General features: G+C 50.1%; 1 protein-coding gene across 1 annotated transcript in view; it reads right to left on the bottom strand.

Annotated features, from left to right (window-relative positions):
• Window positions 1–1,325: 1,325 nt before the first annotated feature.
• LOC140390483 (zinc-binding protein A33-like) overlaps window positions 1,326–27,899 on the bottom strand; it is a 44,969-nt gene continuing 18,395 nt past the window's right edge. Inside the window, exons 6-7 of the mRNA XM_072475649.1 lie at window positions 4,435–4,455; window positions 1,326–3,315 (exon numbers count right to left, since the gene is read on the bottom strand). Of these exons, the coding sequence (XP_072331750.1) occupies window positions 2,765–3,315; window positions 4,435–4,455 (572 nt within the window). The 3' untranslated portion in view covers window positions 1,326–2,764. The remainder of the gene's footprint in view (window positions 3,316–4,434; window positions 4,456–27,899) is intronic.

Below are 27,899 nucleotides of genomic sequence, written 5' to 3'. Positions count from 1 at the left end.
ACAAGTTTTTTTAATACTCAGTGTAAAGGTTGAAACAGAAATGTCCATTGAAATAGTTGTCCTTAAGGCAGCACGGAGGTGCAGTGGCCCGCACTGCTGCCTCACGGCACTGAGGTCCAGGTTCAATCCCGGCTCTGGGTCACTGTCCGTGTGGAGTTTGCACATTTTCCCGTGTTTGTGTAGGTTTCACCCCCGCAACCCAAAGATGTGGTTAGGTGGATTGGCCACGCTAAATTGCCCCTTAATTGGAAAACATTAATCGGGTACTTCTAACTTGATAAAAAAAAGAAACAGTTGTCCTTAAAATCTGTAATATCATAATCGTAATATCATGACAATTTGAATTGGTTTTATTTACAGTCTGATTGGGATTTTATAGTGCATAAATTGGAAATGAGTTGACACATTTAGTGACAACCAGTTTTCAATGGTGGTTTCTGACCCCCAACGCAGCAGATGACGCACAGCTGGGTGGGAGGGTGAGCTGTGAGGAGGATGCAGAGATCCTTCGCTGTGATTTGGACAAGTTGAGTGAGTGACAAAATGAATGGCAGATGCAGTATAATGTGAATAAATGGGAGGTTATCGATTTTGCGAGCAAAACCAGTAAGGCACAGATTATCCGAATATCTGTACATTAAGAGAGGGGAATGTGCAACGAGACCTGGGTGTCCAAGTACACCAGTCACTGAAGGTAAGCATGCAGGTACAGCAAGCTGTAAAGAGGACAAATGGTATGTTGGCCTTCATTGCGATAGAATTTGAGGACAGGAGCAGGGATGTCTTGTTGCAATTATACAGGGCCTTGGTGAGGCCACACCTGGAGTAGTGTGTGCAGTTTTGGGCTACTTCTCTGAGGAAGGATGTTCTTGATCCAGGGAGAGAGTGCAGAGAAGTTTTACCAGACTGATTCCTGGAATGGCGGGACTGATTTATTTATTGATTTCTTTATTTATTTTTTTGAGATTTTTTATTTAAAACAAATTTGTAACATTTACAGAGAGAAAAAAGGCCATATGCAAAGAGCCTTAACATAGTGAAAATGAACAGTGGGAAAGAATAAACATATTAATAAGGCACTTCCCATGTCAGCTCTGTTTGCCCATGCCACACGTGTTCAACTAAACTAACGTGGCTCTAACCACCACCCCCCCCCCCCCCGGCCACACACACCCCCCCACCCCCCCGACCTACCCTGTCCCCCGAGACCTAACCTGCCAGGTCAACCCTCCACTTGGCCCTAGCCCGCCCCTCCTCCTACTCTCCCTAGTGCCCCCTGACCCACGCCCTTGGCGCCGGTCTGTCTCCCGCCCTCCCCCCCCACACACCAAGGACCCATTAACCTGATTGTATCTCATCGTGCGCGCCCTTTCAAGTCCCTTAACCAGCCCATAGCCCACCTCCCCTATCAGAGGCCCCGATCTCCTGCCAAAAGGTACCAAATGCAGGGCCACCCTCCCTCTCCGTTCCCAAGTCCTGGTAGATGCGCACCTCACAGTTCTCACATCTGCTGCTCCTCTCCGCCTTGGCACATCGCAGCACATGTTCCCGGTCAGCAAGCCGGTGAAAGCGGACCACCAGGACCCTCGGTCGGTCGTCCGTCCTGGGCTTCCTTGCGGGGGCTCTATGCGCCCCATCAACTCCAGGGGTCGAGGGAAGGCCTCCGGTCCCATCAGCGCCTCGAGCATACCCTTCACGTATGCACCCACATCCGATCCCTCGCAGCCCTCGGGGAGTCCAACGACCCTCAAATTCTGCCTCCTGGCTCTTGTTCCCCAGTTCTTCAAGCTGCGCCTGCATCCTCCTCTGGCGGGCGCTCCGTTACCGTGTCCGCCTGGCTGGAGAGCTTCACCTCGGCCTTCCCGAGCGCCTTCTCTTGGACCGCCTGTGTCTCGACCATTCGGTCCATTACCGCTCTCATCGGGTCCAACGTGTCCCTCTTCAGTTCAGCGAAGCAATTCCTGAAGAACTCCATCTGCTGCTCTCTTGGCCAGTGAGCCTCCGCTCCCTGCCGTCTGCCATGCTTCGCCGCCCGGCCTGGGGTCCCCGCTGCTCCCGCTTCGATCCTTGACACTCCACTCGACCACCTCTGGTCCAGCTGTCCATACCCCGGGCGGAAAGCCTCTTCCCTATCATCTCCTCCACCGATTCAGGTCGCCAGGTGCCGAAAAAGTCCATTGGAAAAGGTCCGTTTGCCCATCGCGGGCGGGAGCGATCCAACATGCGACCCGCTTCCTCGAGGGCGCTACCGGAAGTCGGCGGGGCTGATTTATGAGGAGAGATTGAATAGGTTAGGTTGTATTTTCTGGAGGTCAGAAGAACGAGGGGGATCTCATAGAAACCTATAGAATTCAAACAGGATGAGACGGAGCTGATGCAGGATGGATGTTCCCAATGGTGGAGGGTGTAAAGAAGCAGGGGTCATAGTTCAAGGATACGGGGTAAACCATTTAGGACAGAGGTGACAGGAAATCTGTTCACCCAAAGAGTGCGCTGTCGAATTCGCTACCACAGGAACCAGTTGAGGCCAAAATATTGTATATTTTCAAGAAGCAGTTAGATATAGCATTTGGGGTTAAAGGGATCAAAGGATCTGGGGGAAGGCGGGAATAGGTTACTGAGTTGAATGATCAGCCATGATCATAATGAATGGCGGAGCAGGTTTGAAGGGTCGAATGGCCTCCTCCTGCTGTTATATTCCATGTTTCTATTAACCCAGGACCTCTGCTTGTGACCCTAATCACAAGGTCAAGTCATTATAACGTCAGGGAGAACCGCAAGGCCCTGCCTCTTTTCTAGATCTCGAGCAGATTTTCAGGCAATTCTTTAAATCCGAAGTAAAGAAGAAAGGATAAAGTTTCTCAGTGAAGTTATTCCCGGTGAAGGTGTGGAGATGGGACTTGGTGTCCGCACCGAAAAATGAAACAGTCCCAGACTCATAACTGAGATAAACTCCCACCTTCCCGGGGATCTGACCGACATGGAAGGGGATTGGGTGAGAGGAATCTATACAAAACTGGCTCCCAGCTTTCCCAATGGTCCAGAATCCAGTCTCTGGGCTCAGACTGACCCCGGTCTTCCTTTCCACAGACTCTGTGGCTACTCCCAGTCTCCAGACCTGATTCCCCGTCACCTCCACCTCCCAGTAATGTCTCCCCGATGGGAATCCCTCTGATCCCAGCACACAGGGACTGTCCATAAACCTCTTCTTGGTGTCAGGGAGATGCCTCTTGGTCCGGGTCCATCTCAAAAGCTTCAGATCCTCAGACACCTCGAGCCGGGGATTCGCTGTTTCCACATCCAGGGTCACAGAGACTGGAGAAAAAAACCAGAGAATTAGAGAGTCACTGGATCATTGAGGAATGTGGGGTGAATTGGAGAGGAGCGGACTCCCGCCGCAAAGGTTGAGAGGCAGAGAGCCACTGCGCAGGGGAGGGGAGAAGAAAACCCCTTGGGAGGGGTCAGAGGTGGGGGCAGAAACCGGGGGGGGGCGGGGGGGGGGGTTGGGGGTGTCTTGAGGTGGGGGAGAGAGCCAGTGGGTGAGGGGTTTGAGACAGAGCAGCTGAAATGGGGTAGAGCCTAGAGCCGCTGTTTGGGGGGGGGGGGGGGGGGGGGTGTCCAGGTGTGGGGCATCCAAGGGGATAGGGAGCCATTGGGGTGATCTGAGGAGAGGGGGGGGGAAAGCCGCTGGGTGGTGCGTGGGATGGCTGTTCGAGGGGGACAGAGAGCTGCTGGGCTAGAGGGGCGAGGGGGCAGTGTAGAGGGTCTGTTGGGTTCTGTCTGTGGGAGTACAGAGCTGGTGTGAAGTCAGACAGCGGTGGGGGGGGGGGGGGGGGGTGCAGACTACTGCTAGGGGTGGAGTCAAGTGGGCAGGAGCAGGGTGATGCTGTAGGATCGAAAGCCACTGGAGGATCTGGAGTCAGAGATCCACTGGGGGCTGCAGGGATTGTGGCAGAGAACTATTAGTGTGTCCGAGGGGGAGAGAGACACCGGGCGGCGGGGGGGGGGGGGGGCAAGGCAGGCAGAGAGAGAGTGATGGGGGGCTCCATCTGAGGGTGCAGAGAACCACTGGCTGGGTGTCTGAGACACACAGGAGCAGTCCAAGGGCAGCAGAGAGCAATTGGGGGGTGGGGGTGCATACAAGGGGCTGGAGGTGGCAGAGAGGAGCTGGGGGATGGGGTGGGGGAGGGGGGTCCAGAAAGCCACTGCGAGCAGGTCCAAGAATGGGGCAGAGAGAAGCTGGGGGACAGGGGAGAGAGACTCACTCGGATCAGGAAAGGTTCTCTCAATGATCACCATTTCTGATTTAATTTCTTATTCCTCAGCATGAGATAGAACCGCCCTAAGGGGAGGAAACAGGAATCTGACAACAGCAGAAAACACTGGGACTTCCACAGAGAGAGAGGTCACTACTTCTGAAAATATCACACTCACCCTCTTCAGCTCCATGACATTCTGTGGGAGAGAAATAAGAAAATGAACAAAAGCTGGAACTGGAGCCTCAAAGTAAAATTAAATTCTGTTGACAGTTTAATGCATCAAGGCGTTTTACAATAGCTAGGTTTTGACAAACCTACAAAGCATTGAGGAACCTCACTCTGTAGGACTGGGTGTAGCTGTGTATGTATAGTGTGTCTGTACAGAGTGAATGTGTCTGTACAGAGTGTGTGTGTCTGTACAGTGTGAATGTGTCTGTACAGTGTGAGTGTGTGTCTGTCTGTATACTGTGTGTGTGTGTGTGTGTGTGTGTGTGTGTGTGTGTGTGTGTGTGTGTGTGTGTGTGTATATATACGTATTGGATAGGAATGATCTAGAAATGACTCCAGCGAATTCCCCAGGCATGGAAATATTTTACAGAACAGAACAGATGAAATAAAGTTTTGAGTCATTGGACACCGGCCCCAGTGCTGGGGATAGAGGAAGCTGCACCATTGAGACAGATTCACCTGGACGGCACTCAGACCTGTGTCCTGGCAAATTGTAGAACTAGGACTGTAGAGAGCATTTTAAACTAAAGAGTGGGATGTTGTGGCGTTAAGTTAAAGGGAAAGAACTAAGCAATAATGCAGGTAGCGAAACTGATAATGAAAACCTGATGTGACAGGAAGGGAAATCGGGTACAATCATGGAGTCAGGGTTGGGAAAAATAAGGGACGGGATTCTCCAGTCCCACAGCCGCGTGTTGCATGGCCATGCCCCGTACGCTGGCGGTGAAATTTGATCTTCCCGTCGCTTGTCAATGGGATTTCTCATTGTAATCACCCCATGACGCCAGGAAACTGGGGTGGGCTGCCGGCGGGAAATGTGAATCGCAATGATCAGAGAATTCAGGCAAAGGTCAGAGGGGAAAATGGCAAAAAGAATGAAAGGCTCTTTATCCAAATGCACACATCAATCATAACAAGATGAACCAAATGATAACACAAATTATATGGTGGCCATGACTGGGACTTGAACATCCAATGGTATTTGACATTTAAAAGGACAAAGGGAAAGGAAAAGGAGATGTGGTAGTTCTGTTAATAAAAGATGAAATCAGTAAAGCAGTCAGAAATGATCTTGGTTCAGAGGATCAAAATGTAGAATCAATTTGGAGATAAAGTAAACAAAGGAAATATGTCACCGGGGGAGTAGTTTATAGGCTCCCTGACAGTCGGACATAATTTAATCAAGAAATAATGGAAGGAGAGGACATTCAAGAAACATTCTTCAATAACCGCAAGGTTTTAATCATCATATGGATTAGTTGAATCAATTTGGTAAATGTAGCCTGTAGAATTAGTTTATGGAGTGCATTCAGGACAGTAGGTGACAACGATAAGTCTTAGAACCAACAGAGGAATAGGTTATTTTAGACCTGGTAATGTGTAATGAGACAGGATTAATTAATTTAAAAAATAAATAACTTTAGAGTACCCAATTAATTTTTTACAATTAAGGGGCAATTTAGCATGGCCAATCCACCTAGCCTGCACATCTTTGAGTTGTTGGGGCGAAATCCACGCAAACACGGGGAGAATGTGCAAACTCCACACGGAGTGACCCAGAGCCGGGATCAAACCTGGGACTTCAGCGCTGTGAGGCAGCAGTGCTAACCACTGCACCACCATGCTGCCCAATAAGATTAATTAATTACTTCACAGTAAAGGATCGTCTTTAAGAGTGAGCGTAACACAAAATAATTTCATATTCAGTTTGTGAGTGAGAAATGTGGATCAGAAATGAGAGCCTTAACTATATAATTGCCTTATTAAAGTTTATGAAGATAGAGTTGGCTTAAGTGGATGAAAAATTGGTTAATAGGTAAGACAGAAAAGAAGCAATGGCAGATATTCAAAGGGAATATTTCCTAACTCTCGAAGACATATTCCATTGAGAAAGCAGGACTCTCCGTGAAGGATACACCATCCATGGCAAACTAAAGAAGCTGAGAATAGTATCAAATTGAAAGATGTACAATGTAGCGAAGATAATCCAGAAAACTGGGAACATTTTTAGAAACCAGCAAAATGATGGGTAAACAAATAAAGTGGGAGAAATTGGAGCGAGAGAGAAACCTAGCAAGAAACATAAAAACAAGCAATAAAATGTTCCACAAGTATATGAAAAGGAAGTGAGTGGTTAAGGTGAGTGTCGGTGCTTACAGAATGAGACTTGGGAATTAATCATAGGAAACAAGGAAATGGCAGAGACTTCAACAACCATTTTGTATCTGTCTTCAGAAAAAAATACAAGTATCCCAAGTATGGTGGAACTGGAGGGGCAAAAGATAGGGAGGAACTTAAAACAATCGCCATTCCTGGAGAGAAAGTATTCAGAAAGTTGATGGGACTGAATGCTGACAAGTTCCCTGGATCTGATGGCGTGCATCCCAGGCTCTTAAAAAGAAGTATCTGCAGAGATTGGGAATGCATTAGCTGTAATTTTCCAAACTTTCCTAGATTCTGGAATAGTCCTAGTGGATGGGAAAACCGCTGACATAACACCATATTCTGAAATGGAGACTGACAGAAAACAGGAAAGTATGGGCAGAATTATGCAGTTCCGTTGGCATCGGGCACCGTGTGGACCGAATTTCAAGACTTCAGCATCACATTATAAGCCCTGCTCTCCAGGTATCATCACCCATCCCCACATCAAATTTACTTCACACGCTGGTGTGACTTCAGAATGGTGTGATTTATGACTGCCTTTTAAAGGTGCTCAGCTGGTGAGTTGCACTTTGAGGGGAACATGGAACAGAGTACACAACCTTGCACAGCACTCGCGAGCATCGCCAAAGGGTAGCAAGGAAGAGGCAATACACATTCAGGGAGTTGGGGCGGCAGGGTGCACAGGTAAATCATTGTTTCCCCAGTTGGTTTTCAGAGTGGTGCCAGGACTCCAGTGCAGCTGAGAATAAGGGGTGAGGATGAGGGAATGGACAAGTACACATGCCGGGGGTGGTGAGGGAAGCTTCCGCGCATTTGGAAAAGCTAGTCAGAAGTGAGCATTGTCCCGCAGTGGAGACTGTTCAGCAGCAGCTCCATTGACATGCTTGGAGTCTGGCCTCTGAAGCTTATCAATTTTTAAGTCAGTGGTTCCTTGCAGGGTGACCTGTGCGGTATCTCACAAGCCTCCAATGCACAGGTTTATCCATCCTTGCAAAAGCACAGAACATTCTGACCAAGATCAGGCAAGTGAGGAAGCAAGAGCACTGGGATTTGAGCAGGTCGCAGACTTCCCACGGGTGCAGGGTGCCATCGAATTCACTCACCTGACACTTCAATCTCCGTGGCAACAAGCATTCAACTGTGTCACCAGCAAAGGCTTCCACTCGCACAATGTTCAACTTGTCTGCGCCCACCACAGGTCAGCCCCAGGGAGTGTCCATGACTCCTATGTCCATTCAAGCAACACAAGAGCATGAAAGGGGCACCAAATGTCCCACAACATTTCACCCCTCGGGTGCAGACTGCAAAATGATGTGCATTTTAGGGGACAGCAGGACTTGCCTGGGCAAGTTGTAGAACCCCCTTGTGAAAGGTTGCTATGGCGCTGTCACCAGTGGAGGCACTCACAGTAACTTGCAATGTTTGGACCAGGATCCCCCATGGTTCAAGCGAACAGTGCAGTCTTGCAGTGTGTGTTAGCAGAATGCCTGTGCCCGAGCTGAGAGCACAACATGCAGTCCAATGGCCAAAGCTGCCACCAATCAGTCAAGTGGAAATGGGTGGAGGGAGCTGTGGTTTTCGACAATCGCACACTACACTAGTCAATAAAGTGGTGGCCAGCACACTCCTGCATGCATGATGGGGCTTCAGACTTAGCCAAGAGATTCTTAGTACACCTATGCTAATCCATATGTCCCTCTTTGATCCTGCAGGAGAACTGTAGAATCATAGAGCCTGATGATTTGGTGGTATGCCTCATGGCTTACAGAGACCAGAGAAGAGGAGAGTAGTGGAAGCGCCTGGGACAGCAGGGCCTGCTGCACATGGAGCTGAAGTTCCAGAGTGTGCCGTCACTCGTAGGTAATTCGCTAGACCGGCACAGGATATGTAAATAACACTCATCACTCCTGCAGATGACATAATGTCACTAAAGACTGCGCCTGCCTAGGCAACTGCTCAGTCACGTATCCTGTTGCAGGATTTGGTGCCACGGGGACATGGAGGACATCAATTACCTGGGACTGTAACAGTGATCGCGGAGCTCAATTTTTAAGTCAGTGGTTCCTTGCAGGGTGACCTGTGCGGTATCTCACAAGCCTCCAATGCACAGGTTTATCCATCCTTGCAAAGGCACAGAACATTCTGACCAAGGTCAGGCAAGTGAGGAAGCAAGAGCACTGGGATTTGAGCAGGTCGCGGGCTTCCCACGGGTGCAGGGTGCCATCGAATTCACTCATCTAACACTTCAATCTCCGTGGCAACAAGCATTCAACTGTGTCACCAGCAAAGGCTTCCACTTGCTCTATCTACAACTAGTCTGCGCCCACCACATGTGCATCCTACAGTGTCAGCACCAGGGAGTGTCCATGACTCATGTCCTCAGCGGATCTCAGAGCTGACATTTTCCAGGGTTCAGAGAGGCTGCAGGGTTAGCTCGTCAGGGACAAGAGCTACCAAAGAGGATGTGGCTGATGACGCCCATGCAGCAGCCCAGCGCTGTAATAATGAGGCTCATGCTGCAGCCGGGCTTTGCCATTTTGAATATGATGCCTTGTCAGACTGGTGGAGGACAGTTCCCACAGGGTGTTGTCCATCATCATCAGTTGTCTCACACTACACAGCCTGCCGCTGTAATTGAGAGAGGACCTTGCTGAGGAGGGGATAGAGGAGCTGCATTTCTCCTCTGAAGTAGAGGCCATCGAAGGAGACGCTGATGAAGAGGTTTGGTCCTCGAAGGAGGTTATGCCGGCAATGAGGCTATCGCACTGGTTAGACGGGACACGCACACTCAGGAGGCCCTCTTGGTGGCAAACCTTGTGGAGGATGATGACGAGATGCAGTGATGAAGGCTGTTGGTGTAAAAGTTTTGTTTTGATTAATATGCTGGGATATGAATTAATGCCTGCTTATTTTCTGTTGAGACAGTGAACTTTGGACTAAGAGTGACTCTAACGGATGTATCCTCCAGAAACAATGGGTCAAGTGAGGACCAGTGCTCCACGGACTGCAGAAGCTGTTATTCTCAGCTGTCAAGACAGCTGCGAGAGGATGGGTGGCCTCTAAATCCACATCTCGGACTATCAACTCATGACCTTATGACTGCCAACTCATAACCTTATGACCTTATGTAATCACGCGCGCAACATATGGATTGGACAAAAGTAAACTACTGTGTAAAGAATTGATAACCATATATGGTATGAATTGCGATACTAAGAGAATTGATTGGCTGTATGTAAATGAGAATGCAAACTAATTCTGCTTTGAAAGGGTATATTAACACAGTTTCAAGCTACAGCTCAGAGAGAAAGTTTACCGACAGGGCCGAGGGGTCCAGGATTTCTCCCAGAGCTCTGTAAACAATAAATTGCATCGTTTGCTCATGTTAAGATCTACTTGTGAATATTTTCACCCAACAAAGGCCCTGGCATCCTCACATTGCTTTTGTGAACGTTTTTGACTTGCGTGTGGCTGATGGCAGCACACATACCCTCATGGAGAGGCAGAGAAAGTTCTAATAGTCGCTAGATTCCAGGTTGTTGATGACAACATACAGTGAGGACTCCATAGATCTTCATATGGTCTCTGTGAATTTCTGACTCCTGACTAGCTGTGGGAAACTTGGTTGCGCTCAGTGGTCAGGGTCACATCATTGGAGACATAGCTGTGAGGGCAACTTTTGTTTACCTCAAGACTATTGTATTTGGACAAGGTCTGCAAAAGCAGCGGGTTACAAAACATCTCAACTAGGTCAATTCTTTGGATACTTCAAAGAATGGTAAAATGTCAGGTATCCTGGTTCAGAGTGTGATAAACTGAACAGGTGACTACAGAATGTATCAGACAAGCTTTACTCTGGGAAAACCTGGTCTAGATCAGCAGGAGTTAGCTGTTCCCAAAAGCGGATGTGGGCTGTAATGGGCTCAGGGCCAAGGTTCACTTGTGGGGGTGATAAGGGAACAAAGGCTGGAAATGCTGATGGTGAATGATGTTGCCATGGGTGACGTCAATAAGTCGATCGGAAGGCCAATCAATCACCTCTTAACAACAAGTGAGGCCTCGGCCACCGGGGGATGGGCAGTCTGAAGGTAATCCCGAGCTAGCTCAGGAACGGACTCACCTAATCAACGACTGGAGGTCCAAGTGGGGTAAGCTGATCACTTGCCCTGGTCCAGATCTCGGATAAGTCCAATATATCAGTATATTATCAAGTTTGGTCTGGTTTGAAGAGTCAGTTGTAGTCTTGAGTTATTAATATCTAGGGTAAATACTTCAAACCAGGGGAAATAGGGAGAGCATCCTACAGCTGTGAAACTTGAGCTGCACCTGATCCTTGTCAGCCTTCAGCACCTGTCCCCTTCATAAATTTCATAGAATTCACAGTGCAGAAGGAGGCCATTCAGCCCATCGAGTCTGCACCGGCTCTTTGAAAGAGCACCCTACCCAAGCCCACACCTCCACCCTATCCCCATAACCCAGCAACCCCACCCAACACTAAGGGTGCTTTAGCATGGCCAATTCATCTAACGTGCACATCTTTGGACTGTGGGAGGAAACCGGAGCACCCGGAGAAAACACACGCACACACGGAGAGAACGTGCAGACTCCGCAGACAGTGACCCAAGCCGGGAATCAAACCTGGGACCCTGGAGCTGTGAAGCAATTGTGCTAACCACTATGCTACCGTTTCAGCCCACACCATCACGGGACACAGATTCTGTAGAGATGGTGGGGGAGGGCACAACATTCTGTCAGCTATGACAAGTACCGCTGAGGTGTAGGCATCACTAATGTGCCCAGTGAATGCGGAGCCAGACCATTACTTTAATCTGAAGGCCGACACAGGGAAGAAACGCTGCCATTTTACTTTATGTAGGAACCATGGTTTCACATCTGACCGACATGAACACTGCTCATCATAACAAGGAACCATAGACAAGAGGACATTCTTGGGAGTTTATTTACTAATAAACATTATGTACAAATGCCCACGCTGGGGATCTACATCTTCTTAATCTTCCTAATCCTGACACTATATCTTGGTGCTCTTCCAACATCCACAGCAGAGGGGGAGGCAGCTGACTGCTACGCCCTGTCTCTGATTACCTTGGCAGGTGCCCTCCAGAAGGCCTATACCTGGAGGCCGCATGCACAATCTGCCTGTTTCTGGTGCCTTGCTGTGGTGCACCATCTTCAGACTGGGCAGTTGTACTTAATGGGGTCACATGGAGAGAGGATTTTGATCAGGCAGATATTCCTGAAGTCACCTGGTTGGATGACGCTGGGGTGTTGAACTTCTAGTTCTCCTCCGTCCGAGTACCCAATGACCCCTCGTTGAGTCCTTGAGGAGAAGGGGAAGCTGGAATGAGATCACGCTGCCCCGTACCCTTCTCGCGTCGATCCCATTGGGACCAACTGTGGTGCCAGTGATTGAGTTTAGCCCATGCACTTCATGATCAATGTCCTGGACCAAGGTTTCCATGGCAGCCTCCATCCTGCCAATGTTGACCATGGTGCATTGGCATGATGGAGCGATCATGTTGGACTGAAGAGACTACTCCGTCGGCCCTTGCAATCTGGGGGGGGGCGCCAGACATCCCTTCCTGATGTTCCCATATTTGCCGGTTTCACCTACCAATTGAGGATCAAGTCCAGAGGCTCATCATTGCCTCGGACTCAGCAGATTCCCTTGCCGAATGCCGGTGATCTCAAATGCTCCTGCCTCTGCCTGCTGTGGAACAGATTGTGATCACAAGCCTGCTCTACCTGTATGTTCCACCGAGGTGTGTTGCTACACTGGTGGAGGATGTAAGTGAACACTTTGACAGGGTTTAACAGTGCTGCCCGCAGGGTATCTGTCCGAGGTGCTGGAGTCAGAGTCAAGGTTGCCTGAGAGTGATGTGTCAGATGAGCCTCAGTAAGAGAGTGGAGATTATTGGTGCTTGGCTGCCATTTTGAACGCTGAACAGAGGACTCAAAGTAGCATTGAGAAAGGGATGATGAGGTGCAGATCCTCACATAGGTATACACCGCCAACCTCACCATCACCAGGGCAACTATTGACGTCCTTTCCTGCCAGTCCTAATGTTCAACGCTAGATCGGACCTTGATGCCGGACACTCCACCCCAGGTTTGGGACCACTCGCATGAAAACAGATGGAGAGAGAGTGCGAATATAGTGCATGTCAGGCCAAATGAAAAGAATAACCAGGTGTGCCAATGTGCTGAGTGCAGCCTCCTCAGCCCATTCAAGGCCACCTCCAGAGGAGGTGAAGCCAGATGGAAATGTGAGGGGGGGGGGGTGAAATGGAGTAAGTGGTATAGTCCCTTGAACTGGCAGTGGGGTGGCTGTGCGATGGGCTTGCGAGTGTGAGAGTTTGGAGTGATGAGATGATTGCCGTACCCTGGTGGCATGGTTGAGATTATTCATCTTCTTTTGGCACTGGATGGGTAACCCCTTGTGTACAGCATTTGCACTGGGCACCACTGCCATCACCTTTGAAGATGGGCAGGTGAGACAGATGGGCTTCCTGCACCAGAGCTCAGGGTAATGGAGATCATGGCGTTCCTCCAGTGTGCAGAAGGCTTCCCAGGGATGCGTCACTGAATTGGGGAGACTGCACCCTTCTTGGCTTTCGGGGTCAGTCCTGGGTCAGAAGCACTGAGAACTGTGTGTGCGGATGCAATTTAAATATGGAGCCTGTCATGAGGAAGCTGCAAGCTGACGGCATGAACAAAGAATACAGCACAGGAACAGGCCCTCCGGCCCTCCAAGCCTGCGCCGATCACATGTCCTATCTAGACCAACCGACTGTATCCTTCTGTATCCCATCTGTTCATGTGCTTATCAAGTTAAGTCTTAAAGGTTACTAACGTATCTGCCTCAACCACCTCACATGGCCGTGCATTCCAGGCCACCACCACCCTCTGTGTAAAAATCTTCCCTGCACATCTCCACTGAACCTTTCCCCCCTTCACCTTAAACTTGTGCCCCCTTGTAATTGTCATTTCCGCCCTGGGGAAAAGCCTCCAACTGTTCACCCTATCTATACCCCTCATAATTTTATAAACTTCGATCAGGTCGCCCCTCAGCCTCCGTCTCTCTGGGGAGAAGAATCAGTTTATTAAATCCTCATTGCTAATACCCTCCACACCAGGCAATATCCTGGTAAACCTTTTCTGTACTCTCTCCAAAGCCTACACTTCCTTCTGGTAGTGCGGTGACCAGAATTGGACACAGTATTCCGAATGTGGCCCAACCAACATTCTACATAACTGTAACATAATTTTCAAGCTTTTATACTCGATACCTCGTCCTATGAAGGCAAGCATGCCATATGCTTTCTTTACCGCGATTTCCATCTGTGCTGCCACTTTTAAGGATCTGTGGACCTGCACGCCCAGATATCTCGGTGTCTCTATGTTCCTGATGGTCCTGCCATTTACTTTATAGCACCCACCTGAATTGGACCTGTCAAAATGCATCATCTCGCATTTGTCCGGGTTAAATTCCATCTGCCATTTCTCTGCCCAATTTTGCAGCCTATCCATATCCTGTTGTATTCTCTGACAATCTTCATCACGACCCGCAACTCCTGCAATCTTCGTGTCATCCGTAAATTTGCTAATCAGACCCGCTACATTTTCCTCCAAGTCATTTACATATATTACAAAAGGCAGAGATCCCACTACTGATCCCTGCGGAACACCACTAGTTACAGACCTCCATTCGGAAAAATACCCTTCCACTGCTACCCTCTGTCTTCTATGGCCAAGCCAGTTCTGAATCCATCCAACCAGTTCACTCCTGACCCCATGTGATTTAATCTTTTGCACCATCCTTCCATGAAGGGCCTTATCAAATGCTTCACGAACGTCCACAGCCCTTCCCTCCTCAAAAAATCAATTAAATTAGTGAGACATGACCTCCCCTGCACAAAACCATGCTGTCTGTCGCTAATAAGACCAGTCACTTCCAAATGTGAATGGATCCTGGGCTGGATTCTCCGGTCGCCGACGCTGAAATCGCATTCGGCGACGAGCCAGAGAATCCAAATTCCCGAAAGACTCGGGGGCGATGCCGCTCTCGCGATGCTCCGTCCCCTCCAAAGCAGTGTACTCACAGAGTACGCCGCGCCATGTGACCACATGGCCTGAGATGTATCTTAGGCCATTGCCTGAAGCCCGCCCCCCGATGCTCTGCCCCCAACTGGCCGAGTTCCCAACAGCATGGGACACGTGTGGTCTCACCCGTCGGGAACTCAGCATGGCGGCTGCAGACTCAGTCCAGCGCCGCCACTGTCGGGGGAGGGCCGATCCGCGGGTAGGCGGGGACATTATTCGGGGCTGGGGGCACTGTGGTGGGGTGGTCCGGGGCCCGTGAGCCGGCCGAAGGGGGGGGGGGGAAAAACTATTAATCGCTGGCTGGGTCCACGAGCGGCATCCACCATGAAGCACGGCGTGGCCTCTGCAGGCCGCCGCCATGCACATGCATGGCCACGGACCCGGCAATTCTCCGGGCCATATTGGCAGCTAGAGCTGGGAGCTCTACGCTGCCTTCCTGCTCGCCCCCGGTAAAATGGGGAATCGGTGGCTGTTTTGCGGCAGTTTTCTGGTGTAAACCGTTCCCACGCGGGCTGGGGACATAATCTCCAAATCGGAGAATCCCGCCCCCTATCTGAGAATCTTTTCCAACAATTTCAGTCACTGATGTCAAGCTCACTGGCCTATAATTACCCAGATTATCCTTGCAACCCTTCTTAAACAATAGTACAACATTGGCTATCCTCCAATCCTCTGGGATCTCACCTGTGGCCAATGAGGACACAAAGATATCTGTTCAAGGCCCAGCGATTGCATCTCTTGTCTCCCTCAGTAATCTGGGATAGATGCAACCTGGCCCAGGGTATTTGTCTACCTTAATGCTTTTTTCTCTCTTTTTTATGAATTTAGAGTACCCAATTATTTTTTTTTTTCCAATTAAGGGGCAATTTAGCATGGCCAACCCACCTAACCTGCACATCTTTGGGTTGTAGGGTGAAACCCACGCAGACACAGGACAATGTGCAAACTCCACACGGACAGTGACCCAGGGCTGGGATTTGAACCCGTGTCCTCAGCGCCGCAATCCCAGTGCCACTGCACCGCATGCTGCCCCGCCTTAATGCTTTTTAACACACCTAAACTTCCTCCCTCGTAATAATGACTTGATCTAAAGTGTTTACACATCCCTCTGAGACACCACCAATCAACATGTCCCTCTCCTTTGTGAATACCGATGCAAAATACTCATTAAGGACCTCACCCACTTCCTCTGGTTCTACACATAATTCCCTTCCTTTGCCCTTCAGCGGACCAATTCTTTCCCTAGCTACCTTCTTGTTTCTCTTGTTCCCAATATACGTATCAAATGCCTTGGAATTGTCCTTAATCCTGTCTGCCAAGGACATTTTGTGGCCCCTTTTGTCCTCCTAACTTCCTGCTTGAGCTCTTTTCTCTGTGGAAAATGAAAGTCTCCAACTACAACAACCCTATTATTTCTACATCTATCCCCAGGTACCTAAAACTCCTTTCTCACCACTTTAAAAGGTAACTCCCTTAGTCTCCTCTCCTGCCCCGTGCCTGGATCGCGAACACCTCGCTCTTACCCATGTTTAACTTGTAGCCTGAGAACCGACCAAATTCCTCCAATATCTCCATAATTCCAACCATCCCCCCCAACCGGTCTGTTATGTTAAGGAGCAAATTGTCTGTGTAGAGTGAACCTATGCTCCACCCCCACCCCCCCTCACTATCCACCGCCAGACATTTGATGACCTAAGCGCCAATTCCAAAGGCTCCATGAATCCCTGCCCGAACCCAAACCTTCCCAGGACATCCCACAAATACTTCCACTCCACCCGATCAAAGGCCTTTTCTGCATCCATGGCTACTACCACCTTGACCTCGCGCCCTTCCGCAGACATCATTATAACATTTAAAAGCTGTCTAATGTTGGATGTCAAATGTCGTCCATTCACAAACCCAGTCTGACCCTCCCCTATAACGGGGACACAATCCTCTATGCACATGGCCAAGATCTTTGCCAACAATTTTGCATCAACATTCAAAAGAGAAATCGGCCTGTACGATCCTAAGCTCTCTGGATCCTTATCCTGCTTCAAAATAAGGGAAATTGATGCCTGCGATAGCCTTGGGGAGCACTCCCAGCTCCTTTGACTCATTAAAAGCCTTTACCAGGAGCGGCCCCAGAAACCCAGAAAACTTTTTGTACAACTCCACCGGGTATCCATCAGGTCCCGGAGCCTTACCTGATTGCATCGCCCCCAATCCATTTATAACCTCCCCAAGCCAATCGCTTCTTACTCTCCTCCCAGAGATCTCACCTGCATCATTAATCTTTATGTATCCCCGAATGGCCTCCCTCACCCACTCACACACCTCATCCTCCGCTAGCAGCCCAACGTCTAACCTCCATTGTGGGCGCTGGGCCTTTCCTTTGCTCACTTGCAGGTCTAGCCAATGTGGAGCGTGATCTGACACCACAATAGCTGAATATTCAGTCCCCACCATCTCAGCCAGCAGCGTTGTGTCCAGCCCAAAGAAATCTATCAGGGAATACACCTCGTGTACATGGGAGTAAAATGAAAACTCCTCGTTCCTTGGCCTCCCAAATCTCCACGGATCCACCCCTCCCTCGTGCTCCATAAACCTCTGCAGCTCCTTTCCCGTGGCTGACACCTTTCCTGACCTGGGACTCGACCGGTCCAGTCTCAGCTCCTGGACCATGTTGAAATCCACCCCCATAATCAATCAATTGGTGAGAGTCCAGATCCGGAATCTTCCCCAGCACCCTCCTAACGAACTCAACATCATCCCAGTTTGGGGCATATATATTTATCAATACAACGGCCATTCCCTCCAGATTCCCACTAACCATAATAAATCTACCTCTATCTTCCCCACCTCAAATGCCACCCTTTTGTTGACCGGGATTGCCACCCCCCCTCGTTTTAAAAGTCCAATCCTGAATGGGTCACCTGTCCAACCCATCCCTTCCTTAGTCTAACCTGATCTCCCAACTCCAAGTGCGTCTCCAGCAACATGGCCATGTCCGCCTTCAGTTGCCTCCAGTGTGCGAACCTTTGACCGGCCCATTTAGTCCACGAACGTTCCATGTGCCCAACCTGATCGTGGGGGCACCCCACCCCCTCCACTGTCGATCAGCCATAACCTCTCCTAGGCCAGTCCTTGGTCCATGTCGCGCACCTCACCTAGCCCGCCCTCCGGCAGCTACCGTCATCAACTCTTCTCCTCCACCAACTTAAGAATCCCCTCCCCGTAGGCAGTCTAATCCCCCCCTCCCCTCCCCACCCAACCACCCCTCCCCACACAACCCCCCCCTCCCCGCCTCCCATCCCTCTTCCCCACCCATCCCCTCTCCACATTGGTCTTCAGCTCACCCCCACTTTACTTCCGTGGACTCGCCCTGCCAGCTAGCCTGACAGCCCCCACCCCTGGCGCCTAGCATCCTACCCCCCACTGGTTCCCCTCCCCCCGGCTCTTAATGCAAACACTCAAAACAATGGCAAGAAGCAAAAACAAACAAATAGTCCCTCCCAAGGTCCGAGCACAAAGGCCCACCCCACCTCCCTTAACAAAGTACTATCTATTAACCTAACCCCAAACAGGACCGGGTGAAAAACGAAAACGAAAATATATATACGAAGCCTCAAAAGTCAGTACGAGCATCACAAATCGAAAGTTAAAAGTTTTACAAAACACAGCTCGTAGCTCAGTTCCCCAAGATCTCCCATCTTTCATAAAGTCCACCACGTCCTCTGGGGAGCCAGACTCCAGTTCTCGACCCTCATAGGTGACCCATAGACGGGCCGGGTAAAGCAGTCCAAACTTTATTCCTTTTTCATACAGGGCCAACTTGACCTTGTTAAAACTCTTTGCGATTGCTCCCAGGTCCTGGTATACCCGAATCTCAGCATCTTCCCGTGTACACCACCTCGTCTGCCTGGCCAATCTCATAACATGTTCCTGGTCTAGGAACCGATGCAGTCGTACTACCATCGCCCTCGGGGGCTCAACCCCCTGGGGCTTACGCAGAAGTGCCTTGTGCTAGGGGCCTTCCCCCAGCAACTTCTCCAGCATTTTCCCCCATACATACGCACCAGCATCCGATCCTTCTTTTCCCTGTGGCAGATCCATGATCCGGGTTTTCTGCCTCGGAGGGTGATTCTCCAGGTCCTCCACTTTCTCCAGCAGTCGCTTCTGCTGGTCCTACAGCATCCAATTTCTGCTGCCATTGAGGTGGACTGTTCCTCCTGCTCCGCCAACCTCTGGATCGCTTGACCCTGGGTCGTCAGCCTCGCCTCCACGCGGTCAATCACCGCCCTGAACGGGTCTACCGCCCGGGCCAGGTCCTCTGCACACTCCTTGCGTTGTTGGGAGAACTTCTCATTCAAGAAGCTCACCAATTGGTCCGTTGACCACTGCACTGACTGGGCCGGACCCTGCGCGCCTGCCATTTCCACACTCGATATCTGGTCGTCACTCGCCACCAACTTCCGATTCCTCCTTTTCGGTTTTTTCTGGGCCGCAGCTCCATAAACTGGGGGTCCCCTCCTTCTGTTCCGGCTTCCACACCCTTACTTCACAAAATTCCTGCAACAATCCGGCGTAAAAGCCACAAAAAATCCACCATGAGCAGGAGCTGCCAAATGTGCGACCTTTCACTCCATGGCCGCCACCGGAAGTATTCTACACCGATTTCTTAAGATTAGCTCATGGCATCAATGAGTCGGGGACTGCACAGGACCAAACAGTAAAGAGCAGAAATGCAGTCTTTATAGTAGAATCCATTGTTAGACAGGCGTTTTTGTAACAATCATCGCAAGTCCTGCACAGGGTAGTGACTCCCTGTTGCCAGGGAGGGTGTGAAGCATTCTGCAGGGTGTCATGAGGGCGCCGAAAAACAATCCTAGCCTACAGAATCGTACCTCATAACTGAAATTTTCCAGTCCAAGTAACATCTGCAGAAATCTCCTCTGTACCCTCTCTAGTGAAATCACATCCTATCGTGTGGTAACCAAAACTGCACACAGCACTCCAGCAGTTACTGAACTCTTGTTTGACCAGCATCATCTCCCAGCTGACCCGGAAGGACAGGCCTAAGGCGTTCAAGTCAGGCAACCCTGACCTATACAGAAATTCCAGGTACGACCTCCGCAAAGCCATCCGAGATGCCAAGAGAGAATATCAAACCAAGCTAGAGTCACAGACTAGCGTTACTCTCTCGGCGGTTGTGGCAAGGCCTAAACAACATAACGGGCTATAAAGCGAAGCCAAGCAGTATCTCCAGCAGCTGCGCACCCCTCCCCGATGAACTCAAGGCATTCTATGCTCGGTTCGAGCAGACCAACAATCCGCTGTCGAGTGCCCCAGCAGCCCATAACTCACCCATACCCACCATCACAACTTTCAAAGTCAGATCAGCCTTCCTGAAACTGAACCTTCGGATGGCGACAGGACCAGACGGGATCCCTGGTCGCGCACTCAGAGCCTCCGCGGACCAGCTGGCAGAGGTGTTCGTGGACATCTTTAACCTGTCCCTACTCCGCTCCGAGGTCCCCACCTGCTTCAAGAAGACCACCATCATACCGGTGCCAAAGAAGAACCAGGCAACGTGCCTCAATGACTACCGTCCAGTGGCCCTGACTTCAGTCGTAATGAAGTGCTTCGAGAGGTTGATCATGAAGCGCATCACCTCCATACTCCCAGAACGCCTTGATCCACTGCAATTCGCAAACCGCCGCAACCAGTCCACAGCAGGTGCCATCTCCCTGGCCCTACACTCATCCCTAGAGCATCTCGACAACAAGGACTCCTGTATCAGACTCCTACTTATTTTTTTAAAAATATTTTTATTGAGGTATTTGAAAAATCTTTATAACAATAACATTAACATGGTAAAATAAACTTGCCCCCACCCAACCCAATCTTCACACACCAAAACCATCTAACACCTATCCACGCTCCCCCCTTCAGAATGCTGTTTCTGCCGACATTTTAATTTTCCCCAAGAAAGTCGACGAACGGCTGCCACCTCCGGGTGAACCCCAACATTGACCCTCTTAAGGCAAACTTTATCTTCTCGAGACTGAGAAACTCAGCCATGTTACTAACCCAGGTCTCTACACTCGGGGGCTTCGAGTCCCTCCACATGAAAAGGATCCGTCTTCGGGCTACCAGGGAGGCAAGGCTGGACCATCGGCCTCTTTCACTCCCTGAACTCCCGGATCTTCTGACACTCCAAAGATCGCCACCTCTGGACTCAGCACCACCCGAGTTCCTAGCACCTTGGACATTGCCTTCGCATACCCCTGCCAAAACCCTCTGAGATTCGGGCATGCCCAGAACATGTGGACATGGTTTGCTGGGGTTCCCGAGCACCTCGCACATCTATCTTCTACCCCGGAAAAATTTGCTCATCCTCGCCGCCGTCATGTGTGCCCGGTGGACCACCTTAAATTGTATTAGGCCAAGCCTGGCACATGAAGAGGAGGAATTGACCCTGCTTAGGGCGTCCGCCTCTAACTCTCCTTCTAGCTCGCCCTCAAGCTCCTCCACCGGGGTTTCCTCCTCTTCCAACAGTTCCTGGTAGATATCCAACACCTTCCCCCCCCCCCGACCCAGGTACCGGAAAACTTCTCTATCCTGTATCCCCCGTGGTGGCAGCAGCGGAAAGGCCGACACCTGTTTCCTCAGGAAGTCTCGCACTTGCAAATATCTAAAACCATTCCCTGGCGGCAGTGTAAATTTATCCTTCAGCGCCTTCAAGCTGGGAAAGCTTCCATCTATAAACAGATCCCCCATCCTTCTAATTCCTGCTCTCTGCCACCTCTGGAGCAGAGATTTAAAAAGCGCGGGAGCTGCGAGTCGGAGCAGAGATTTAAAAAGAGCGGGAGCTGCGAGTCGGAGTGGAGATTTAAAAAGAGCGGGAGCTGCGAGTCGGAGCGGAGATTTAAAAAGAGCGGGAGCTGCGAGTCGGAGCGGAGATTTAGAAAGAGCGGGAGCTGCGAGTCGGAGCAGAGATTTAAAAAGATCGGGAGCTGCGAGTCGGAGCGGAGATTTAAAAAGCGTGAGAGCTGCGAGTCGGAGCGGAGATTTAAAAAGAACGGGAGCTGCGAGACGGAGCAGAGATTTAAAAAGCGCGGGAGCGGCGAGTCGGAGCGGAGATTTAAAAAGCGCGGGAGCTGCGAGTCGGAGCGGAGATTTAAAAAGAGCGGGTGCTGCGAGTCATTTCATAAAATTTACAGTGCTGAAGGAGGCCATTCGGCCCATCGAGTCCGCACCAGCTCTTGGAAAGAGCACCCTACCCAAGGTCAACACCTCCACCCTATCCCCGTAATCCAGTAACCCCACCCAACACTAAGAGTCGGAGCAGAGATTAAAAAAGAGCGGGAGCTGCGAGTCGGAGCAGAGATTTAAAAAGCGCAGGAGCTGCGAGTCAGAGCGGAGATTTAAAAAGAGCGGGAGCTGCGAGTCGGAGCGGAGATTTAAAAAGAGCGGGAGCTGCGAGTCGGAGCGGAGATTTAAAAGAGCAGGAGCTGAGAGTCGCGGAGATTTAAAAAGCGCGGGAGCGGCGAGTCGGAGCAGAGATTTAAAAAGCGCGGGAGCTGCGAGTCGGAGCGGAGATTTAAAAAGAGCGGGAGCTGCGAGTCGGAGCAGAGATTTAAAAAGTGCAGGAGCTGCGAGTCGGAGCGGAGATTTAAAAAGAGCGGGAGCTGCAAGTCGGAGCAGAAATTTAAAAAGCGCGGTGCTGCGAGTCGGATCGGAGATTTAAAAAGTGCGGGAGCAGCGAGTCGGAGCGGAGATTTAAAAAGAGCAGGAGCCGAGAGTCGCGGAGATTTAAAAAGCGCGGGAGCTGCGAGTCGGAGCGGAGATTTAAAAAGAGCGGGAGCTGCGAGTCGGAGCGGAGATTTAAAAAGAGCAGGAGCTGAGAGTCGCGGAGATTTAAAAAGCGCGGGAGCTGCGAGTCGGAGCGGAGATTTAAAAAGAGCAGGTGCTGAGAGTCGCGGAGATTTAAAAAGAGTGGGAGCAGCGAGTCGGAGCAGAAATTTAAAAAGCGCGGTGCTGCGAGTCGGAGCGGAGATTTAAAAAGTGCGGGAGCAGCGAGTCGGAGCGGAGATGTAAAAAGAGCGGGAGCTGCGAGTCGGAGCGGAGATGTAAAAAGAGCAGGAGCTGAGAGTCGCGGAGATTTAAAAAACGCGGGAGCGGCGAGTCGGAGCGGAGATTTAAAAAGCGCGGGAGCTGAGAGTCGGAGAGGAGATTTAAAAAGCGCAGGAGCTGCAAGTCGGAGCGGAGATTTAAAAAGCGCAGGAGCTGCAAGTCGGAGTGGAGATTTAAAAAGCACGGGAGCTGCGAGTCGGAGCAGAGATTTAAGAAGAGCAGGAGCTGCGAGTCGGAGCGGAGATTTAAAAAGCGCAGGAGCTGCGAGTCGGAGCGGAGATTTAAAAAGAGCAGGAGCTGCGAGTCGGAGCGGAGATTTAAAAAGAGCAGGAGCTGCGAGTCGGTGCGGAGATTTTAAAAGCGCGGGAGCTGCGAGGGGGCGGGGTTGCCTTGTTAATTAGGAATGAAATTAAATCAATAGCACGAAACGACATAGGGTCAGGTGATGTGGAGTCTGTGTGGGTAGAGTTGAGGAACCACAAAGGCAAAAAAAACGTAATGGGAGTTATGTACAGGCCTCCTAACAGTGGTCAGGACCAGGAGCACAAAATGCACCACGAAATAGAAAGGGCATGTCAGAAAGGCAAGGTCACAGTGATCATGGGGGACTTCAATATGCAGGTGGACTGGGTAAATAATGTTGCCAGTGGACCCAAAGAAAGGGAATTCATTGAATGTTTACAGGAGGGCTTTTTGGAACAGCCTGTGATGGAGCCCACGAGGGAACAGGCCATTCTGGACTTAGTGTTATGTTATGAGCCAGACTTGATAAAAGATCTTAAAGTAAGGGAACACTTAGGAGGCAGTGATCATAATATGGTAGAATTCAGTCTGCAATTTGAAAGAAAGGTAGAATCCGATGTAAAGGTGTTACAGTTAAATAAAGGTAACTACAGGGGCATGAGGGAGGAACTGACGAAAATCGACTGGGAGCAGAGCCTAGTGGGAAAGACAGTAGAGCAGCAATGGCAGGAGTTTCCGGGAGTAATTGAGGACACAGTACAGAGGTTCATCCCAAAGAAAAGAAAGGTTATCAGAGGGGGGGGATTAGGCAGCCATGGCTGACAAAGGAAGTCAGGGAATGCATCAAAGCAAAAGAGAAAGCCTATAATGTGGCAAAGAGTAGTGGGAAGTCAGAAGATTGAGACCGCTACAAAAACAAACAGAGGATAACAAAGAGAGAAATAAGGAAGGAGAGGATCAAATATGACGGTAGGCTAGCCAGTAACATTAGGAACGATAGTAAAAGTTTCTTTAAATACATTAAAAACAAACAGGAGGCAAAAGTAGACATTGGGCCGCTCCAAAATGACATGGGTAATCTAGTGATGTGAGACAAGGAAATAGCGGAGGAACTAAATAAGTACTTTGCGTCAGTCTTCACAGTAGAAGACATGAGTAATATCCCAACAATTCCGGAGAGTCAGGGGGCAGAGTTGAATATGGTAGCCATTACAAAGGAGAAAGTGCTAGAGAAACTAAGAGGTCTAAAAATTGATAAATCTCCGGGCCCAGATGGGCTACATCCGAGAGTTCTAAAGGAGATAGCTGAAGAAATGGTGGAGGCGTTAGTTATGATCTTTCAAAAGTCACTGGAGTCAGGGAAAGTCCCAGAGGACTGGAAAATCGCTGTTGTAACCCCCCTGTTCAAGAAGGGAACAAGAAAAAAGATGGAAAATTATAGGCCAATTAGCCTAACCTCGGTTGTTGGCAAGATTCTAGAATCCATCGTTAAGGATGAGATTTCTAAATTCTTGGAAGTGCAGGGTCGGATTAGGACAAGTCAGCATGGATTTAGTAAGGGGAGGTCATGCCTGACAAACCTGTTAGAGTTCTTTGAAGAGATAACAAATAGGTTAGACCAAGGGGAGCCAATGATTGTTATCTATCTTGACTTCCAAAAGTCCTTTGAAAGGTGCCTCACAGGAGACTGCTGAGTAAAATAAGGGCCCATGGTATTCGAAGCAAGGTACTAACATGGATTGACGATTGGCTGTCAGGCAGAAGGCAGAGAGTTGGGATAAAAGGTTCTTTTTCGGAATGGCAACCGGTGACGAGTGGTGTCCCGCAGGGTTCAGTGTTGGGGCCACAGCTGTTCTCTTTATATATTAACGATCTAGATGACGGGACTGGGGGCATTCTGGCTAAGTTTGCCGATGATACAAAGAAAGGTTGGGGGGGCAGGTAGTATTGAGGAGGTGGGGAGGCTGCAGAAAGATTTAGACAGTTTAGGTGAGTGGCCCAAGAAATGGCTGATTAAATTCAACGTGGGCAAGTGCGAGATCTTGCACTGGAAAAAAGAATAGGAGGCATGGACTATTTTCTAAACGGTGACAAAATTTATAATGCTGAAGTGCAAAGGGACTTGGGAGTCCTAGTCCAGGATTCTCTAAAGGTAAACTTGCAGGTTGAGTCCGTAATTAAGAAAGCAAATGCAATGTTGTCATTTATCTCAAGAGGCTTGGAATATAAAAGCAGGGATGTACTTCTGAAGTTTTATAAAGCACTAGTTAGGCCCCATTTAGAATACTGTGAGCAATTTTGGGCTCCACATCTCAGGAAGTATATACTGGCACTGGAGCGGGTCCAGCGGAGATTCACACGGATGATTCCAGGAATGGTAGGCCTAACATACGATGAACGTCTGAGGATCCTGGGATTATATTCATTGGAGTTTAGGAGGTTGAGGGGAGATCTAATAGAAACTTACAAGATAATGAATGGCTTAGATAGGGAAGTTAGGAGGGGAGACTAGGACCCAGGGGGCACAGCCTTAGAATAAAAGGGAGTCACTTTAGAACAGAGATGAGGAGAAATTTCTTCAGCCAGAGAGTGGTGGGTCTGTGGAATTCATTGCCACAGAGGGCAGTGGAGGCCGGGACGTTGAGTGTCTTTAAGACAGAAGTTGATAAATTCTTGATTTCAAGGAATTAAGGGCTATGGAGAGAGAGCGGGTAAATGGAGTTGAAATCAGCTATGATTGAATGGTGGAGTGGACTCGATGGGCCGAATGGCCTTACTTCCGCTCCTATGTCTTCTGGACTTGTGGAGTATCGGGCCGGCAAGAACGGCAGAGGTGCTGCTACCAATGCTCCAGACTGGTGCCTTTACATGACGCCGCCTCCAACCGCTCCCATGCCGACCCCTCCCCATTACCCACTTCCTAATCATGGCTATATTAGCCGCCCAGAAGTTTGGCAGCGCCAACACACCCTCCCCCTGACTACGCTCCAACCACATTTTCTTCACCCGCGGGGTTATTCGCCCACACAAAGCCCGAGATGATCTTGTTCACCAGCTTGAAAAAGGCCTTAGGGATGAAGATGGGGAGGCACTGAAAGACAAACAGAAATCTGGGGAGGACCGTCATTTTCATGGTCTGTACCCTCCCCGCCAGTGACAATGGGAGCATGTCCCATCTCTTAAAGTCCCCTTCCATTTGCTCTACCAACTGGGATAGATTAAGCTTCTGCAGTGCCTCCCATTTCCGAGCCAACTGGTTTCCAGATAGCGAAAGCTTTTCCCTACCATTCTAAGCGGCAGCTCTCCCAGTCTCTTCTCCTGCCCTCTAGCCTGAATCACAAACATCTCGCTCTTCCCCATGTTCAATTTATACCCCGAAAAACTGCCAAATTCCCCCACTATCCGCATAACCTCCCCCATTCCCTCCAACGGGTCCGAAATGTACAAAAGCAAATCGTCCGTGTAGAGCAAGACCCGGTGCTCCACCACCCACACCCCCTCCCGAACCAGCCCCTGCCAGTTCCTAGAAGCTCTTAACGCCATGGCCAGTGACTCTATAGCTAGAGCAAACAATAATGGGGAAAGGGGGCACCCTTGCCTCGTCCCTCGATGTAATTTAAAATACCCCGACCCCAGCCGGTTCGTACGCACGCTCGCTACAGGCGCCTGGTAGAGCAACCGCATCCAGCCAAAAAACCCTCACCAAACCCAAATCTTCCCAGCACCTCCCACAGGTACTCCCACTCCACCCGATCAAAAGCCTTCTCCGCGTCTCGCTACCACCACCTCCGCCTCTCCTCTTTCTGAGGGCATCATAATAACATTTAAAACCTCTGAGCGTTGGCCTTTAGTTACTTGCCCTTAACGAATCCCGTCTGGTCTTCCCCGATCACCCCCGGATTCCACCGGGTAGCCGTCCGGCCCCGGAGCTTTGCCCGACTGCATGCTCCCCAGCCCCTTGATAACTTCCTCAATCTCAATTGGGGCTCCCAGCCCCTCCACCAGATCCTCCTCCACCCTCGGAAACCTCAACTGATCCAGAAATTGTCTCATCCCCTCCACCCCAGCCGGGGGTTCCGACTCGTATAATTTACAGTAAAATTCTTTAAAAACTTTGTTCACCCCCCCTGGGTCCAAGATCATGTTACCATCCCTATTCTTCACTCTACCAATCTCCCTAGTCGCCTCTCTCTTCCTAAGCTGTTGCGTCAACATCCTACTCGCCTTTTCCCCGTACTCATAAACCACCCCCTTTACCTTCTTCAACTGTTCCACTGCTTTCCCTGTGGTTAACAACTCAAACTCCGTCTGTAACTTCCGCTGTTCCCTCAGGAGCTCCGCGTCTGGGGCCGCCGCGTATCTCCTGTCCACTCGGAGTATCTCCTAATCTCTCCCTCTCCGTCCTTTCCCCCTTTTCTCTGTGGGACCAAATCAAAATTAGTTCCCTCTAACAACCGCTTTCAGAGCTTCCCAAACTGTCGCTGCAGATACTTCTCCCATTTCATTTGTTTCCAGGTAGTTCTGGATGGACTTACCCGCCCGCCCGCAGACCGCTTCATCCGCTAGCAACCCCACATCCAGTCTCCATAACAGACGTTGCCCTCTCTCCTCACTAACCCGCAAATCCACCCAATGCGGGGCATGATCCGACACTGCAATTGCAGAGTATTCCCTCCTCGCCACCTTCGGTATTAGCACCTTGCTCAGAACAAAAAAGTCAATACGAGAGTAAACCTTAGGGATGTGAGAAAAAAGAAAACT

This window comes from Scyliorhinus torazame, chromosome 14, assembly GCF_047496885.1.
Source record: "Scyliorhinus torazame isolate Kashiwa2021f chromosome 14, sScyTor2.1, whole genome shotgun sequence".
NCBI classification, from domain to species: domain Eukaryota; kingdom Metazoa; phylum Chordata; class Chondrichthyes; order Carcharhiniformes; family Scyliorhinidae; genus Scyliorhinus; species Scyliorhinus torazame.
Note: the sequence above shows the minus strand (reverse complement) of the source record. Positions and strands in the feature narration are given on the sequence as shown.